At 32.2% G+C, this 19,973-nt stretch overlaps 1 protein-coding gene across 1 annotated transcript; it reads right to left on the bottom strand.

Annotated features, from left to right (window-relative positions):
• Positions 1-101: 101 nt before the first annotated feature.
• LOC130900376 (ethanolaminephosphotransferase 1) lies at positions 102-19,602 on the bottom strand. The gene is made up of 7 exons (XM_057810929.1): positions 13,646-19,602; positions 9,145-9,213; positions 8,454-8,646; positions 4,633-4,928; positions 2,909-3,214; positions 1,521-1,703; positions 102-400 (listed from the first exon to the last, which is right to left on the bottom strand). Exons 1-7 carry the CDS (start codon positions 13,697-13,699, stop codon positions 338-340), a joined length of 1,164 nt encoding a protein of 387 aa, XP_057666912.1. The 5' UTR covers positions 13,700-19,602; the 3' UTR covers positions 102-337.
• Between the last annotated feature and the right edge of the window lie 371 nt (positions 19,603-19,973).

Below are 19,973 nucleotides of genomic sequence, written 5' to 3'. Positions count from 1 at the left end.
TTGAAAACCTATGTAAACGTTAATAAAGGTTATGCAAAAACAATAGTAATTAAAAAAAACAGCCGGGAAACTAGGGGACCCTCTTAATAAAAACACCAATAATTGGTTAACTGGCCATATATTACGAAGATTTAAATTACATTATAATTGTTCATCATTGGGTATGTTCTTGTAGTCTGGTCTGCAGCTCAACTATTGACTATGGCCAAGTACAAAGACTAGGACATTCGATACACTCAAATTTAATTAAATAATAATGTTTGAAAAAAAACACCTAATGTTTGTTGCACATCCGAGAGACAACACTTGATTCCAATCATGCGTTGTCGATCAATAGTCAATCAGACTGTTTTTTTATCGTGAAACAGTTGACCTTAAAGTGTCGGCACATTTGTCTCACCTAAAAACATAAAACAATAATTAATTTTTTAATAGTTAATAAAATTTTAGTAATACCGACCTTACATATTCACATGTTACTATACATTATTAGTGAAGAACGAATTTAGGAACAGTTGGCGCGGAACATTTTCTATTAATCTATTGTCAAATTAAGGGCTGGGCGTTTGAATGTAATTTAAAAATTAGTCTGTTCATTGGCGAGTACCTAGTGGTACCGTCTAGTTACATTTTGGTGTTTTTTATATTTTCACATGTTGTGGGGAGACGCGCAAGTGACAAGTGTGCCTTTTGGCATTTTCGGAAAGCAAAACACCATTCATACACTTGCGTTTTGGAGAGGTACTCACTCAAAAAACGATTTATCGTTCATGGTTATAATAATACACTAAAAACGAGGTTTTCCACAGAAAATATCCTAAACAGAGATACAAACTTAGTTGTTATTCAGTGAAGATAACATGGCGGATTTTCGATGCTAATGCCCTCAATGGTAGGTTGAAGAACTAATCTATTTTCGTGGTTCTTTTAAATTTACATTTCCATCCAGTTCCGATTTAGCAGTTTCCCGAATTCACAATAAAAAACATCTTAGAACTGGGACAAGTTAATTTACAAAATAATATTTACATACATTTTCGACTACGTAACTGTGATATTCATAAAAAGAAGTAAGGCAGATTTTCTATTGAAATTTATTAGATCACTTTCCAGAAACCAGAAAATGCTTTTCACACAATCCATATTTTGATATTGACCATTGAATTTTACAAAATTCTGCCTATTTAGAACACACACCAGAAAAGCGTTTAGGGAATTTAAACAAATGATTATTTATCTTGACAATTGACAGTAATGACACATTTTTATTACACTAGCGTCACTATTAGAAAGTGGCGGAACTAAATTTGTGTTGTGTGTTTCTGACATTTAGATGCAATTTGACCTTCTTATTTGGTATGTTCTGTGTTGTTTTCTACGCTTTGTAACAGACTAGTCTGAGATCCAGTGCAGCCATTTTTATCACACTGAAGTTTTCGCGCGTTTATTCAGCTTTATATTTGAATCAACCACGTATTTTTTGACAGTAAACGCCCTCATATGCTGTTTTATATACTCACCACACACGTTCCATAATGTATATGAGCCACCGACGTAACTACACACAAGCAATATAATAATAGTAGTTCCAAATGCGACCACTGGGTTAAAATTGACACTGCTGTTACAACGAAAGTGGGAATCAGGAGTAAATTGAAAGCATCACAGGTTGTATTACTCATTTGAGCGACGATCAATCGACACTAAAAAAAAAAGAAGAAACTATCGTGAAATTGTACAATTTGATCCGCTCATTACACTAAATGAAACATCAATATTAACACTCACATCATAAATAAATATTTTGTACAACTTCCATTAAAAGTTACACTTTTAATGACAACCGACAGTGTCAAAAGTGATTATTTACGTGCGAGCGTGTTAATTTGTATATTATTAACGAGTGTATAATGAAGGTTATTATTCAACTTTACTACCACGAACGCTAGCTAGTGGCATTAAGATTCAATGAATAATGGATCGTTGTACGCGAGTAGAATACTATACTTTATCCACGACGGATAAAAGTTACACTTTTAATGACAGCCGACAGTGTTATAAGTATTTTTTAACATACAAGCGTGTTAATTTGTATATTATTCACGAGTGTATAATGAAGGTTATTATTCACGAGGTGAGGTTTATTACCACGAACACTAGCTAGTGGCATTAATCACAGAGTCAATAATAACTCGTTACACGCGAGTAGAATACTATATTTTATCCAGGACTACTAAATTTTTGTTGTTACATTATTAGAAACACTATTGTTTTTCTTAGAAAAAATTGATATTAATATTTACCAAATAAAAACTTGAGAAAGAGATTCGTTGGAAAATTTTTAGGTAGGATAAGGGAGGTGGCCCTGACATAGGAGTTACTCCTCTGCAGGGGTTGCGAAGGTTGCATGGGGTTGTGTTTGACATTTGCCAAAAGAAAACGAAAAGAGAGCTCTAAGTTAAAACGGTTTTTTTCGGTTTAGAGATTTTTTTTGTTTGTTTTTATTTTTTTATTTTTAAATGGGGTGCGGGAAAACTTACTGAACAATATAATCAAAGTATTCTTGTGTCAAAAATTTATCACCCTATTTACTTCATTTAGTTGAAATTTGGCACTTTATCATGACAAGTTTATCATATTGCAATGCGGAAACAACCCTTCAACGGCAAGAATAATTTTTTGTTTGCGAAACAAATAAAACAACCAAATCAACACTTATTATTCCACTATCGACAAACATATTAAGCAGTCACTAACCAAAGGTACGCTATTTAAAGGGTAGCATTTTGGTAGTTGTACAAAAAACATTGAATGACATTAGTGTTATAAATAATTTTATATTGTTCACTCACTTTCAACAATCACATAGTAAATAATTATTAAAATATTTTCAAACCAATATACTTACAGATATATTTGAAAAAACGGTTCCCAAAAGAAAAAATAATGCTCTAGGATCTGTTTCAACAATATTGCTGGGAGAGTATAAAACCCACAGAAGTGTTATAGAGAAGAATGCCCCTACGGACATGAGCGGTCGAACGGCATCAGTGAATGGTCTCATTTTTCCAGTTTTATTTTTGTAAGACAAGTAAATATTGTATGATATTACAGGTACATTTGATATTAGAGAAGAAATATAGAGGAGCATCTCTAACATGTTGCCAGCTGTCCAATTGCCTATTTGAAACTGCCAAAATTCGGCCCCAAAAATCTGAAATAAATTGTTAAGTAATTCGATAAATTATTTTTACAATTTCTTTAATAAATAAATATTTCTGTTTTATATGATGTCACAAAATTTCAGCATACTTCATATTCATAAATATAAGACCATATTGGAGGGTTCTAATTTAGTTCCTGTTGTCTAAGGTCTTAACACATCACTCATCATACATTTGTAGAAGGATTTGTCTTTTGTCTCAAAATAAGTTTCAGTTTCAGCATTTGAGCTGAATTTCTTGCTGTCGAACATTTTTTTTAATCAGTTGTTACTGGGGACCAGATCTGTACTATGTGGTGGACGAGGATACAATTTGAAGAGTTGCCATTGACTTGGTAAAACGGTGATACAACTCTATGTAGTATTCGATATTGATTGTCTCTTCCTTTTGGAGATAATCGATGAACAATATTATATGCGCATTCCAAAATACTGAAGCCATAACCTTCTCAGCTGATTGGGCTTTTACAAGCTTCGGACGTGGTTCACTGGCCGCAGTCTATCATTTTGATTCCGGAGTGAAGTGGTGAATCTATGTTTCATCCGTTGTCACATATCGATGCAAAAAATATGATTTATTATGTGTAAACATGACTGAAACATCAGTACGTTTTTGTCGTTGATCGACTGTAAGTAAACGCAGCACCCACTCCGGAAAAATGTTTTTCCTGGTCAAATATTTATGCATAATTGTAAACATACCGTCTTTCAATATCTAGCTATCTCACGCAATTTCAATTTACGATTAGATATAACCAATTTGTGGACTTTTTTAATATTTTCTGCAGTAACCACCTGACCAGAACGTTCACCATCATCGATGTACGTACGACCACGTTTAAATTCATCAAACCATTAACAAATGGTTCTTTTCGATGGAGTAGGGTCTGGATAACATTTTTGAAGCCATTGCTGTGCTTGTACAGTTTTTTTCCTTCAAAAAGCAATGATAAATTAACACAAGAAGTTGTTTTGAAAATAACAAAAGTTGCTTCACTTAAACGGCTGTCACTTTTTTCTGACCAATCGAAATGTCATGATATTTTACACTTAGTCTTTTAAAGGTTGGTACTTCGTAAACGTCATTTGGAGTTGGCAATGGTAGCGCCATCTGTCTCTCGGTAACGATATAAAGTTTGAACCAAAAGAAATATAAGTAACGAAATAAAATAAATTAAAAGCAACTTTTCGTCTCATTATTATAGTATATGGTATATGATGACACAAAAAACTACTTGGGTATTCAATTAAAGTTAAAAGAATAGAGATGGGAGAAAACGAAAAACGATAACTATGTCAAAAAGAAACGAAACTACGAAAAATTTGGAAAGATATAATAATTTTATAAAATTGTAGACTATAGACTAAGAAAAATAGTTGAATAAAAAAAATCAACTACAGAAACTTACCCCCGCTATTAGAAATGTTATTATTGTTCCCCACATAGAGAAATCGTATCCCCAAGGCAAGAACATCACTCCGGTATTGTATTTTTCAAAATGAGTCATATAAAAATTCATCATAACATTCCACATGGTAAAAAACATTCTAAAAGGAACTATACTATATCTGGAGCCGCGGCTAAAAATGGAATACATTGCTCCAGGAATGAGACCAGCTGTATAAGAATCCAATCCATGGTCAAATAATTCCCCTAACGGGCCACTGGTACCAGTTTTTCTAGCTTGTTTTCCATCTATACCATCTATAAAAAAAATAGTATTACTTAATACTCTGATCCCTTTGCGACCAAGACATCTTTTTGTATACGAATTGTTTTAAAGGTTTTAAAACTCGTGCATTAATCTCAAGTCTTCATAGTTTATCCAACAGGAGCTTTGGCAAGAAAAAACGTTCAAGGAGGCTTCGAAAAACCACAACCGCTAAAGATTTACGTTTAGTAAAAAATAGTTTGAAAGAAGGTGGCCTTTTAAGAAGGGTGGCAGTAAAGAAACTTCTTTTAAGACGTCAAGAGTTTGTAGTGGGCTAAAGAACATGAAAATTTGACGCATGAAGAATGGGAGGGAGTTTTATGGAATGATAACTCAAAATTTGAATTTTTCGAGTCTAAGAGAAGAGTATTTTTGGGAAGATCAAAAGAAGAATGGATGTTAGATCCATGTGTAATCTATATAATGTTTTAGAGGACCGGCGACTGAGGACCTGGTAAAAATTAGAGAAAGAAAGCTATAAAAAATATTGAAGGAAAATGTAGTAAGTTCTGGCCTGCGCGTGATTGGCAGAAAATTTATCTTCCACATTACAACGGTCCCAAGCATTCCGCAAAGAGTATTTAAAAGAATTAGAAAAGAAAAATGTACTGAAAGCATTTGTCCGTCAAAGTCGCCCGACCTCAACCCAATTGAGTTGTGAGTTGTGCAATTCCAGTGAAACGAAATAGACGACGATTAATTGTGGAGGTTGTTACAGATAATACCAATATTGTATATCGAAATAATAAAAGCGAGAGGGAATTACATCGATGAATAATGAATTTAATTTGTTGTTTATCAAGCAAACTGTATAGTGAACAAAAACTATTAACCGGTTATTTATATATATATATATACATTGAAACAAAGTATTTTCAAACTAGTTTATGAACTTGTTAGTTGTGGGACTGTGGCAATCTAACATCAAAGTTCATCTGGCTTGGTTCTAAAAGAGCCAAAGTCAAAAATGCTAGTTCCGAGAAAAAGGCGTTGAAAGATATTTGAGATTTTTTAGAATGCTATAACTTTCTTATACTAATATTCCCACTATTATTTTTTGTATTTCTTTATTGTTAATGTAAAGAAACATTATTTTATCATATGAAATTTTTTAACCGGTTACTATTCTATGTAAATATTATGACATTGGCCCTTTTTAATGAGGATCCATAAGGCAGTTAGAAGGGGAAAAACATCTGATTTCAACAATTTTATTCACATAAAGTACTGTTTAAAGTACATTTTTGGGATTCTGATTTTTATAATTTTCTTATTCATCTTCATCATAATCTGAAAATGTATCTACAACATCTGATGAACTCGTCAATTTATCAAGTAATGCATTATAAAATATGCAACTATTCGACTGAATGTAGTGCATAAGTCTTAAGTTTTTCATTTCTCAATGGTAATGGGTTGTTTGATATGGGTCATAAAATGAAATCGGTGTTGGTAGAATGTCTCGGTATCTTTTTTCACTAAACTTATTGTTTTGAATTGCTAGTCATTTCCAAAAGAAATTTTGTACTGGAATTCATTTGGTTTGTCCTAACCAAATTGCATCCATTTGATTTTGGTCCAATTAACTGGCTCGCCGGTAGTATTGACTTTTTTTTTGTACAAATGATGATTTACGTGATTCAATATCTGTTTGTACGTTATTTTTACCAAATCTTGAAGTTTTACGTGATTCAACACATGGTTGTAACGTTATTAACACCAAGTCTCGACGATTCATGTGATTCAACGTCTATTTTTACGTTATTTTTATCAAATCTTGACGATTTACGTGATTCAACATCTGTTTGTATGTTATTATCACCAAGTCCTAATGATTTACCCGATTTAACATCTATTTTTACGTTGTTTTGCACTAAAAGTAAGCGATTTACGTGATTCAACACATGTTTGTACGTTATTAACACCAAGTCTCGACGATTCATGTGATTCAACGTCTGTTTTTACGTTTTTTCACCAAATCTTGACGATTTACGTGATTCAACATCTGTTTGTATGTTATTATCACCAAGTATCAACGATTTACGTAATTTAACATCTGTTTGTATGTTATTATCGCCAAGTCTAAACGATTTACGTGATTTAATATCTATTTTTACGTTATTTTTACCAAAAGTAAGCGATTTACGTGATTCAACATATGTTTATATGTTATTAACACCAAGTCTCGACGATTCACGTGATTCAACGTCTGTTTTTACCTTTTTTCACTAAATCTTGACGATTTACGTGATTCAACTTCTGTTTGTATGTTATTATCACCAAGTATCAACGATTTACGTAATTTAACATCTGTTTGTATGTTATTAACACCAAGTCTTAACGATTTACGTGATTTAACATCTATTTTTACGTTATTTAACCAAAAGTAGGCGATTCATGTGTTTCAACACATGTTTGTACGTTATTGACACCGAGTCTCGACGATTCATGTGATTCAACGTCTGTTTTTACGTTTTTTCACCAAATCTTGATGATTTACGTGATTCAACATCTGTTTGTATGTTATTATCACCAAGTATCAACGATTTACGTAATTTACCATCTGTTTGTATGTTATTAATACCAAGTCTTAACGATTTACGTGATTTAACATCTATTTTTACGTTATTTTCACCAAAAGTAGACGATTTACGTGATTCAACACATGTTTGTAACGTTATTAACACCAAGTCTCGACGATTCATGTGATTCAACGTCTATTTTTACGTTATTTTTATCAAATCTTGACGATTTACGTGATTTAACATCTGTTTGTATGTTATTATCACCAAGTATCAACGATTTACGTAATTTAACATCTGTGTGTATGTTATTATCATCAAGTCTCAACGATTTTCGTGATTTAACATCTATTTTTACGTCATTTTTACCAAAAGTAGGCGATTTACGTGATTCAACATATGTTTATATGTTATTTTCACCAAGTCTTAACGATTTACGTGATTTAACATCTATTTTTACGTTATTTCAACCAAAAGTAGGCGATATACGTGATTCAACACATGTTTGTACGTTACTAACACCAAGTCTCGACGATTCATGTGATTCAACGTCTGTTTTTACGTTTTTTCACCAAATCTTGACGATTTACGTGATTCAACATCTGTTTGTATGTTATTATCACCAAGTCTCAACGATTGATTTAACATTTATTTTTACGTTATTAAACTTTGACATTGGCCCTTTTAGAACCAAGCTACAGATATAAAAGTCTAGAATAAGAAGATATCAGACTGTTTTTATGAGAATTTTCTTTTCTTCAAGAAATTTGATTGTTGTTAATCGTTTTTGAAAATAATAATAATAATGGTTTATAATTTTTTATTTGCAAAAAGCGAATGATACATCGGACGTATTTTCACGAAGTTTACTTCTATTTTTCACAATTTTCAACAATTAAAATAATTGTTAATATGATGAAATTTATTAAGTTGTTTTCACTAATTGTCTTTATTTGAAATTAAAATAAAAATTTAGTAAATTTGAAAAATAATTACCTAACGTGTAAGCGATGAATAATAATATTGCTGCAATCATAAAAGGCCATTTTCCAAGTGATTCTACCTCTGGATGATCTGGATCCGAAGCGTAGAAGTTATAGTCGACCACAGCGAAATATATATACGTTACTACAGTAAACAGAAATCCAGTAAATGTTAGTAAATTGGGAGCTATTGATCTAGGACAGAACTAAAACAAAAAAAAACAAAGATACATGCGAGGACGATCCCAAAGTACCTCGTCTAACAAAGAAAACACAAAAATTCTATTTATTTTTCAACGTAATTTCTACTTTGGATGAAACGTGGGTCTATCAGTTTACACCCGAAAGAAAAAAACAATGAAAATAATGGACTTGAAAGGGAGAACCGGCTCCAAAGAAGCGTTCAATCCGCAGACAAAGCCATGGATAATTTGATACTGATATCTGATTTTGTTCCCATTGGAATATGTCTTTCTGTTTAGTAGCAATTGACGACTAGAAAGCGGAGAAAAAAGTACCGAAAGACTTAAATAATTGTGAAAACTCCATAAAAAGTTGTTTAACTCATAAAAAAGTTGGTTGTTACATATTTTTATCTTCAAAACATTTTTCTACTAGTTACATACACTTTCCGGTACGTTTTCGTTGAGCCACATTGTATCGTACAAGTAGGGGAAACATAAAAATTATAGAAAAAAACTTACCTGAACTACCCAATTCCAAAAGGGATGCATAACATATATACTTAATATACCAGTGTCAATACAATTGTACTGAAACAAAAAAGTTTAATTATAGGAATAATAGACTAATTCAAAAAAAATCTATTATTTTTTTTTCTTGAATATATCGAAAACATTGTTGGAAATGATGAAAAATAATTATGTGAAAGCCTCAGTCCTTAATATTAAGAGAACCCGCATGATAAATTTCATTTTCTAGTATGATTGACATGGGAAAACTTTTTTTTGAGTTTAAAATTTTATAACTCTTTAATGGTTCATCGGAAAGGGTAGATCGAATCATTTTCTTAAATAAAATTGAAAGCTCTACAAGAAAGCTCTCTTACAATTTTTCGATAAACTGACACGTTTGGAAGTTATTCAACTTTAAAATAGTCAATAAGAAATAAAGTTCATCAACTTTATAGGTTTCAAATTTATTTTTATTTTGGTTCATATTAATTCATTATTTCTTTTCTTTTCGACATCTTCTTTGCAGAAATATCACCCGAGGAGTGTCTATACGAGGACGGTCCCAGAAGTACCTGACCCAACAAAGAAAAGACAAAAATTTCAGGTGTAACTTTTTTCCTTGTTGCACTCTATTTCTTATAGCGTCTTTTGTTGTTCCATGGTATGTTCATAGGTATTGTCTACATCGACTAACTTTATTTATTTGCATTTTTATTGTTTAAAAATGACTGGTGCATAATTTTTAAACAAACGGTCGAACGATAATAATTATATTCTAATGTTAACAAAGTTTTTATTATTGTAACTTTAGTTTACAGATTATTGATAAAAGTTGATAAACAAATTTTATGGTCATATTTTGCTATATCAGAACAGCATTGATAGACACAATAATCAATAAATAATGATATACCAGTCAATGGTATGTGGGTTTTTAACAATCTCCACTATCAATATTTTGATAACTCGATTACTTATGTATTCCGTCAACTTTTATAGTCTGTACTAGCTTTTTGGTTTCATCAAATAAACAGATAGCTGCAGAATCGATCAGTGGAATATTAGACTATAAAACAATTTGAATTACTGAATTCTTTACAACTATGAAACGTTTAAAAGAAAAAATTATTGCTAGCGAAGAAGATCTGAGAATGGTCAAGAATCAAGTAGATGTAGACATTTTTTGAAGTGCAGTTTCCGATTTCCAAATTTTTTATGACAATATATGACACTATTTAGATAAGCATTTTGTCTTCAGCGACAATATCTCTTTTAAAAGGTGCCACTGACCAGAAGTACCTGGTCAACGTAACCTCCTTTTAGCTCCATACACTTTTCTTAGCCATATTCAATAAGTTCGATACCCTTTTTATGATAAGAATCGTTAATTTTTGACCACCGAGCTCTTCAAAATAGCCATCAACTTTTCATTGTTGGAAAATCTTTGACCATAGAACCATTTTTTCAAGTCTGAGTCAAGTCAACAGAAAATAACCCTAGGGAGTTAAATCTGACGAATAGGGTGCATGAGATTAACGCCGTTTCAAGCTAATGTGGACGCTCTAAAAATCTTTGTGTCCCTTTAAATTTAGAAATGAGTTGCACTGATTTTTTCTAAACAATATAGGGGCTTGATAAATGTTGCACGTAGCCAAAAAATATCAATGGAAAAATTGGTGACTGATGAAGAATGAAGAAAATACTGCACTTTATCCAGTTTTCTTTGGTTAATTTGTTAATTTTTTTGTGTTTTTATTATTTCTAATATTTGTTGATTTGATGTCCCATATTTTTGTCGTCCGATGTTGGCAACCCTGATTAATAAACATTAAAATTGGAACAATTTGTTAATAAATAATATTTTACGAAATATTATTCACTACAAATATACATTGTTGTTATCGGACAATTCACTAGATCTTTTGGCCTTTTTATCTTTTCAAAACATATTCTCTTAGTGACGCGTATTTACTGATTTAAAATTAATATGATTTTGTAATAATTTTCTGGACGATCGTGTAAATTTGAAATTAAAATAATAATATACAAATAAAATATAAATTAATGGGCATAACTATAGCCCTAAGTGATTTTTTCAAAAATATATTTTTTTCTAAAAATTTTGTGCCGTTATTTCAGGTATGGTATATACTATTCGGGGAGTGGCACACACTTCGACATAAAATTTGCCTATTTCTAACGAATTTTGCCCACGGCTTTGAGAACCGTGCTTCAAAATGCGCTGTTGAACCAGTTTTTTGTTCTTTGAGGTTAAGTTTAATTGAGCCGTCTTGTGATTTAATATGAATACAAAAATAAACGACGAATGTCTTCTCCAGCGTGTATTCAATTACAAACCACTTTACGATAAATTAGATAAAAAGTAATCAGCTATTTTTTAAGAGGTGTAGGATTTGATTTTGAAAAAAAAAACACAAATAATTTGAAGAAATTGGTGAAACATTGATTGGAATTGATAGAACGATCAGTACAATTTAATGTTTGAAGATGATTTCATACAAATATTGGCCGCGGCTCCACTTTAGACATACCATGCGCAAGATCCAATTTTGGCACACTCTCTTCAACATATCAGCCGGTATTTCACGAATAAATGCGTCAATATTGGCTCCCAGTGCGTCAATCGTTGCTGGTTTATCCCCATAGACATCAGCCTAAACATGGCCCCACAGGAGATGTCCGAAAGCGTTAAATCACGCGATCTAGATGGCCAATTGACGGGCCCCAAACGTGAGATGCACTGTTCACCGAAGGCGGCTCTCAATTTGGCCATTGTTTCGCGTGCCTTGTGGCATGTGGCACCGTCTTGTTGAAATCACATACCAGACATGTCCAACTCTTCCATTTGGGTAAAAAAAAATCGTTAACCATCACACGTTAGCGCACGCCATTTACAGTAATGTTCCGGCCAGTTTTGTAATATTTTCTGTTTCAGTGAAGCTAATACCGCTGCAACCGATTATTTTTGCAGTTTTTTGTTAATAATCCTGCAAGTAAGCATTCAAGTAATTTACAAAATTTAGGGCACATGTATCAATTTGTATTTAAATTATGGGAGTTCTTCAGATATTAATTTCCACTTTTGCGTTCAAGTTTATCCGACGTAAGTAGATTGCAAAGTGATAACCCCGTGGCAGCTGAATATATCCTTGCGGTTTAGTTTATATTCACTGCTTGTCTACGCTGAGCAAAAGACTGCATAGTGGAAAAAACCAACAAAGCAACGTTTCCACTGTTGCAATCATGTTTCTCACACACGAATGAATAATTTTTAAAGTTGCAAAGTGATAATCCAGTGACAGTTGGAAGGTACAAGGTCAAACTAAAAGCTTTAGGTAGAATTAACCATTTATTTTTTATTAGATGGAAAGAGCTTTAAACAGAATCCTGCTCATTTTACAAAAGTTTCCAATATATTTTATTCACCCATTGCCCACACTTAGTAAAAAATTACTTAGTTGAAAAAATAAGATAAAGTCCCGTTTCTGGAAAGAAATTTCGCACTTCTTTTAGTAGCAACTCTTTAAGAAGCAATTTCTTAATAAATCTGGTAATAATTAGGTCTGAAACAATCAAATAAGTTCACAAACCACACAAAAATTTACGACAAAAGCATTTGTTCAACCTACAGCAACTGATTTTGACAATTTACTAGATTGCTCAATAATATAGACAAATCTGATAACAATAGATCTCCTAGATAAATAAAATTTTAGGCACAAAACATGGAATAACAGACATTTATCTATAAAAAATCAAATATCTCTGATCAGAGTCAACTATAAGAAAAAATAAATCAAATATCTCTGAATCAAATACAAAGAAATTTTTGTAAATGGTTCATTACATAAGGGAAATCTAGCAATGATAAAAAATTTTGTATTATTGAAGTTTAAAAGTGCCTAATATCAAACTTCTGGTACAACTTTCCAATTTTAGTAGGCAATTCTAGTATCTTAAAAGAAGTCAATTCCAGATATATCATAAGTAATCGTTTGTAAATCTATTAATTTGTGCATTGCTGTTAATCTAATCATGTTGCTGATTTGTTTCACCAAATTTTGAACAATTAACAATTTCCTACATACTGAGTCACAATTACCTACTACATAGTATTTACAGGTTTTTTTAATATAAAAATGTCGTGTTTTAATTAATACTATTTGATATGATCAATGACATTGTTTTTGCTTACTTTTCATGATCAAAACTAATGGGAAATACATTTTGTATATGTATCACATTGCTATAAATTCAAAAATAACATATTTGACTTAAGAGAAAATCAATAATTAAATAACAACAAATATATCTGTATTCAAGAAATAAATATTTCCAACATTTTTTTACATAAATTCTAAAAACATACCGCATCAATTATTTATTAACATGGTAATGTGTAATTATCATTATTTCCTGAATTATATGCATCTTTAAAAATAATGTACTTTAGATGTAGTGATAATATCTAAGTTAAAATTTAACTAACCTTGTAATTATCAAATCCAATTAGATGTTCCTTGGTTAAGTACTGGGTTTCCATTTTGCATGGATGATAACAAAAACCACTACTAACTTTAATCTTTATATTGAAGCACGATAATTATTCTAATCTACACATTTTCATAATTTCACATTTGTTATACCATTGTTTTTCATGGGTTTTTAAATTTCTATAAAACGGACCCGATATATTCCTCGATCAATTTAAAAATGTCAAATATCTACGCTGAAGTTAGCAATCTATACTGTTGTTTTTCTCTTTCACAATTTATGGCCCTTTGCTTTTATAGTACGAGCAACTGATTCTTCTTTTTTTTTCCGCTTCTCTTTTTATTTTATTAAGAGCTTCGTTAAACTAAACAAACACAATTTATGGTTGCCACCATTTTAATAATTCACGGTTACTTTAATAAATCGTTCATAATGAATAAATGAAATATGTATTACGCAAAAACACTTTCAAATCTATAAAACCTCTCAATATTGAGCAATTATTTTCATGCCAATCTTATAAATAAATAAAGATCGTACGGTTTACCATCCTCTCTTATTAACTGGTTATGTTGAGGAGTTTCACCTTATTTATTTAGATTGCAAGGGAATTAGATACTATCAAGAGCAAAAAAATCGACGCGAGTCACATGCAAAAAAGCTGAACACCAAATTGTATTCTACCTGAAAATGGATGCAACAAGAGCTCACAGAAACACGAGGAGTAGCTGAACAGTCAAAAGAAGATTTAAAACAGCTAACTGGCCAAAAAGGCCAGCTTCCGGCACCAAAGAATTGGGGTTGGCATGACAACTTTTCAAAATAAATCACGGTTTGTCGTCCTCACTCGTCGATTGGCTTAGTAGCTTCCTCAAAGTCCGCTCCATCCAGGTCATTATCGATGGATACATCAACAATCTACTAGATAAATCTGCTAACCCACTCTATAGCTTCGCCGAAGATAGCACTCTGGTGTTGTTCAAATCAGTCACCCAAATAAACTCGACTAACACTCAAATCCGTAGGTAGCAACAAATCATCTCCATCAATACCGATTTTGAAAACATTCTGGAGTGGAGTGGAAGTAATCTGATTGAGTTTAATGCAGCAAAAACCCAGGCTCCAGGTTTATAATAATTGGTACTGCAGCACAAGATTAGGTCCCGTCTGGATATATTGAAGTTGGGAGCAATATGTCCTGGCATAGTCACGTGGACGAATTAGCTAAGGTAGTATCACAAAATCGTTAAGACCAAAGAGCTAGATACTCCTCAACAGCTTCTAATCCTCTGTAAGGCCCAGATCCGTCCATTTTTAGAGTATTGCTCGCACATTTGTAGCTCGGCTCCCAAGCATACCCTTAGGAGGGAAGGGAGCAACCTCGACTTATAGGCGACTCAGAATTAACCAGAAACTCTTCCTGGCGTTCGTTTTGGCAAATATTACGTTTGTTGAACAATATTTTGCTCTTTTCATAACTAGTATTTGTCGACAATGTACTCAATGACTATCGTGTTGTCAGAGGTAACTAAATATAATATAATGTGAGGGTTATAAAAGTCCATCCACATATATCCGTGCCGTGACGTACCGTACCGTGCCTTCAGTGGAAAAAAATATCGGCTGACGAAATTCTTAGTAAACTTAAGGGTGTGTTCAAAGGACAGCGTGAGTATCTGTGTTCTTCTGGTATCCACCGTGAAAATAAGCAATACATCCTCGCCGATATTTTCAGTTTAGAGTTTGCTCTATTCACTTTTCAATATTTTTTGTGTCTACCTCATTTTTGTAATATGAACGATTTGCTTCTCATCTAGTTCTTTACAATATGAAGGACCCCAAATACCTAAACAGGAAATAGATTTCAAAATGAATGTCGATGGTGAGTTTTTAAATTTATTATCTTACAAAATTTACTTGTTTATTACAAAATACAAATACATTATACGAAATAGTAAATACTAACTAACTTTCAAGTAAGGACGTGAGAAACGTCGTTGATCTCGGCCAACAATAACTTGATTTTGCCAAAGAACTGATGCTTCCAATTCGAAAGGCGTGTTTAGTGGCATTTCCGCTTAGTGCTGAGTTTACAGGACCGAGATATTCAACTCTCAAGCTCATACAGACGAGAAAGGAGAGGACCAGGGCGTAAACAATATTCCTCGCTACGGAATATAAGAGACTGGTGTTGCATTCAGGGTGCGCCAACAATTTTTGTTCAGATAATAGATTAGAAGTTTTGGACAAGAGAATACCTACACGCTGCAAAATGTATGGTACTTGAATAAGAAGAAATCGTTGCCCGGAATATCTCCACTGATGACTAGTGCAACCTTGTACCTTTTATACTTGTTTACGTTTGCAGAATTTTTGACTCAAGATTCCAGTCATTTTCCGAAACCCTTCTGGCACGGCTCAGACGATAATTGAATATGAATAAAATTTACATTCGTCGTCCACCAAGCCTCTATACATAGTCACAAACTCTCCTTCCGCGCCTCGAATCATCCATATGGGATGAACCCAGTGTCTTCTTCTTCTTCGTATAGAATTAATGCAATTACTGCGAAGTCTTCTGTGCTGAAATTCATTGTGGAGAGAAAACTGAGATAACTCGAGCAGACACGTTTGATCACCGAAGAACATCGACACGGAAATGTACGGTAATGTGTAAATGGCAAAGAAAAATTTATCATGGAAGCTACGGTGCCGTCCAGTCACGGATATGTGTGTATAGTCCTTTAAATCTGTAAGTTGAAAATATGTGGAGGTCCTTGTCCTTCTACTACACATAACGACTTTATAATTTCCACAGATTAATTCTGATTATATTTCGTTTTCTCTCGGGGATTTACCGTTCTTTTGCCATTATATCATTTCCAGTATTCCCTCGTTTAATATTTCTTTTAAGTTCTCTTCCCATCTTTGAATCATGATCCTCTGCTTAGCTTGCACTTTATTAAATTTCTTTATTCACAACGTTTTCTTTTATACGCCTTATCTTTTTTTCCATTCTTTTTCTTTTATTTGTTCTACACATCTTCCTTATTCTTTTTTGCTCTTCATACTGTTGGTTGTCTTCATCTGTATCAGTCTGTACCATTTTCTACTTAGCTTAGTTTCTCTTTTTAATTTCTTTTTCTTAGATTCTAATTCATCCCTTTTTCTTTGTTTTATTTTCTGTGGTATTCTTTTACTTGTCGTCTTCTCTTCCTCTATAGTTTCCATTATAGCTCTGTTGTTCTGCTAGGGTTCTCTCCATGGACTAAATATTAAGAAGCTGTCGTGAAGGCATCACAATATACCTGATTTATCAAAAAATGTGATAATTGCTCAAGAGTAAAGTATCTTTATTATTGACAATATAAAAGATTATTATACATAGAAAAAATATTTTTTTCGGCTTCAGAAATTCAAGTTTTCACATTAATGTATAATTAATTTATGATGTACTGCTATTTTTGAATAGTGACATTCATATATGGTGCATTGAGAAGTTTCTAATCATTAAAAAGGTAAACTTGAGTCTCTGAAGACGGTAACTTGGTTATCGAAACGCTCATATCAGGTAATTGTGAGTGTTGGTGTAAACAGTGTGTTCAGAATGAATGTCACCAACAGTTCCAGAAACTCCAACTTAATCAAAAATTCTGAAAAACGTTGAGAATCGTATTTTAAAAAGTGACAGGCTATAAACATTTTTTTAGACAGTGTAATGGTGTCTAACATAATGTTCAGAACTCAGTTTTGGTTGACATATTTTATATGTAAGTATAGAAATAAATCACCAATAATTTATATATGGAAGAGAAAATTGAGATTGTGCTAATAGTTATAAGTATAATTTTTTTTTAGTTTTCAATAACCAGATAAAAATATTCACAATCAAACTATGAGAATTATTTAATATATTTAAGACTTGAATAAATACAAAGAAAATTTTGCAAATTGAGCCAAAACATGATAGAAAATAATGAAAATTTTGAATTTTATTTGGAAAAAAGGGCGTCTTCATTGTCATATAATGTAAATAGATTCCAAAAAAATAGAAATATCGACCTTACAATCTTTAACTAACTCATACTTCAAGATCAGACCAACTACCGTTGGTGGAGTGATGCGAATCCATATTTTACGTTGAAAAATAAAGACAAATATTAGTTTAAACCAGAAATTCCCAATGTGGTCAAGGTGCACCCCCAGGGGTCAACGGGAAGATTGTACTTGAATTTCCATAGTTTTTGGTAAACGTAAAATATTTTGTTTACGAAGAAAAAAAAACGTTGGGAACTCCTGGTTTAAATCATACATGTGGAATGGAATTAATAAAAATCGATTAATCGGATGTTTATTTCCCTAGGAATGCAGATAATTTTTTAAACAATGAAATAAATATTTATGATAACCTTCCCCTATAGGATAGTACCCCATTCCACCGCAAACAAAAAGAACTTAAATATATTAAATGGAATGTCAATTGAAGAGTGGGTTCTAGCCTACGGTAACAAATTTTGTTAAAAAATTGAGTGAGTTTTTACCCTAATGATTTAGAAATACAATTAGATCAAAAATGTGTACACTTTCAAAGCTTTATTTCATCTTTAAGAATGTTAATAAAAGTTCTAGATCAATCAAAAATTTTGTTGCGAGAATTGACTTTTTAAAAAAATTATACAAACTTTCATTTATTACTTTGTATTGCTCTATCTACACCAGCGACAAATTGCTCAGGTGAAAGATTTTCTTTCTCGAAAAAAGTGAAAAACTATTCACGATGGAATTTAACTCAAGAAAAGCTAAATGCTGTGGCTCTTTTACGTATAGATGAACAAGTTTTAATACGACAATATGTATAATTAATGATTTAACAACGTGGTACAAGACTGAAATTTTCTTTCCTTCAAATAATGTTTTTAAACAATAGGTTTAAAAAAAATAGTTTTCGATAGTTTATGTACAACTTTTATTATAATTTTTTTCAATTCTTTGATCAATATTTATAGAGATAAAAAAAAATTTCTTTAAAATTTTGTGGGTAGTTTAAACATTTCAGTAAGGCCGCCATATTATGTGACGTCATAGGTATAAAGTCAACACTAAACATACGATACAAAGTAAAACAATTTTCTCGGTTATTCTAAAATAAGCGTTATTATTAAACTTTGATTAATCTGGAAAATTGTATATAAATCGTGTTTTGTGCCAGGATGTGAAAATACCACGACTAAAACACCTGATAAAGTTTTTTCTAAGTATATGCAGCACAAACATTAGGGTTTTAAGTATATTTTGATAGGATATTGGTGCTAGGGTACAGATTTAACTCAATCACTGGGCGTTTAATTTAACTTTGTCAGAAGCTTTCGATATGGTTTAAACAGCCAGAACGCGTTGTAGATCTTCCAGAATATCCACAACGAGATGTGGCCATACACAGACAACTACGTCGCGGTGTTGGTCTTTCATAACTGCCAAACATTCAATAAAATCCATTGTAGCCAAGCCAATTGTATCAAAATTTATGAATTCAAGCTGTCAGTGATACAAAATGGTATTACTTGGCGTTTAAAGAATATGCGATTTTATTTCAGAGGTGGTCTAACTTTGTCCAATGCTTTGGATTATGGCTGAGAATAGCATTTGAGACTGATGAAGACTCTGCAGATGAGGACGAAGAAGATATGGTTCATAATATAACGGGTAGATAGCTACAGGCACCTGTAGAAATCGAACTGACAGAAAACACTCGAATCTGTAATAATACTGTCGAACCTTCGACAGTTACTGAAGAAAATTCACCTTCAACCGACGAGTTATTTACAGGAAATCTCTTAGTGAGACAGGGTAGTACGAAAAACCACTACATTTGGATTAGTGATCGACTTGGTGAGAAAACTGGACTATTGTTGGATCAAAGGTGATTTAGAAAATGTACCACATATTTCACCAGAGGTAAATTATCTCCAGTATAAAAGCTTGTCATGTACCGACATATTTGAGATGTTTAAATTTTTTCTAGTTAAATTCAACAAATATGGCAGCTGACATAAAACGTTTTGTGGTTGTTCTAATTCTAAGCAAGTATAAGATCAAAGGATATGTATTGGGATTTGAAGGATAATGTACTTTATGAAACAAAATTATTTTTTACAGATTAAAAGGTTCTTCATTTTGCGATCAAAACTAAAATAGACCCTTCAGCAAAGGCGTGGAAGATTAATCTCCTAATGAATCAAATCAAAAAGTGATATTTAGATGATTTTGTGCCTGTTCAGAACCTTGACTTGAATCAATGATTAGATACTAAGCCAGGATGTGAG

The sequence above is a fragment of the Diorhabda carinulata genome, chromosome X (assembly GCF_026250575.1).
Source record: "Diorhabda carinulata isolate Delta chromosome X, icDioCari1.1, whole genome shotgun sequence".
Taxonomy (NCBI): domain Eukaryota; kingdom Metazoa; phylum Arthropoda; class Insecta; order Coleoptera; family Chrysomelidae; genus Diorhabda; species Diorhabda carinulata.
This window is presented reverse-complemented; position numbering and strand designations above follow the sequence as displayed.

What these genes read in the sequence shown, in the direction of transcription:
- LOC130900376 (XM_057810929.1), bottom strand. Translation starts at nt 13,699, where the DNA reads ATGGAAACCCAGTACTTAACCAAGGAACATCTAATTGGATTTGATAAT. An exon ending in TTTGGAATTGGGTAGTTCAG is followed by an intron (nt 8,647 to 9,144) that starts GTAAGTTTTTTT and finishes TTTTTGTTTTAG; the next exon opens with TTCTGTCCTAGATCAATAGC. An exon ending in TAACATTTCTAATAGCGGGG is followed by an intron (nt 3,215 to 4,632) that starts GTAAGTTTCTGT and finishes AATTTATTTCAG; the next exon opens with ATTTTTGGGGCCGAATTTTG.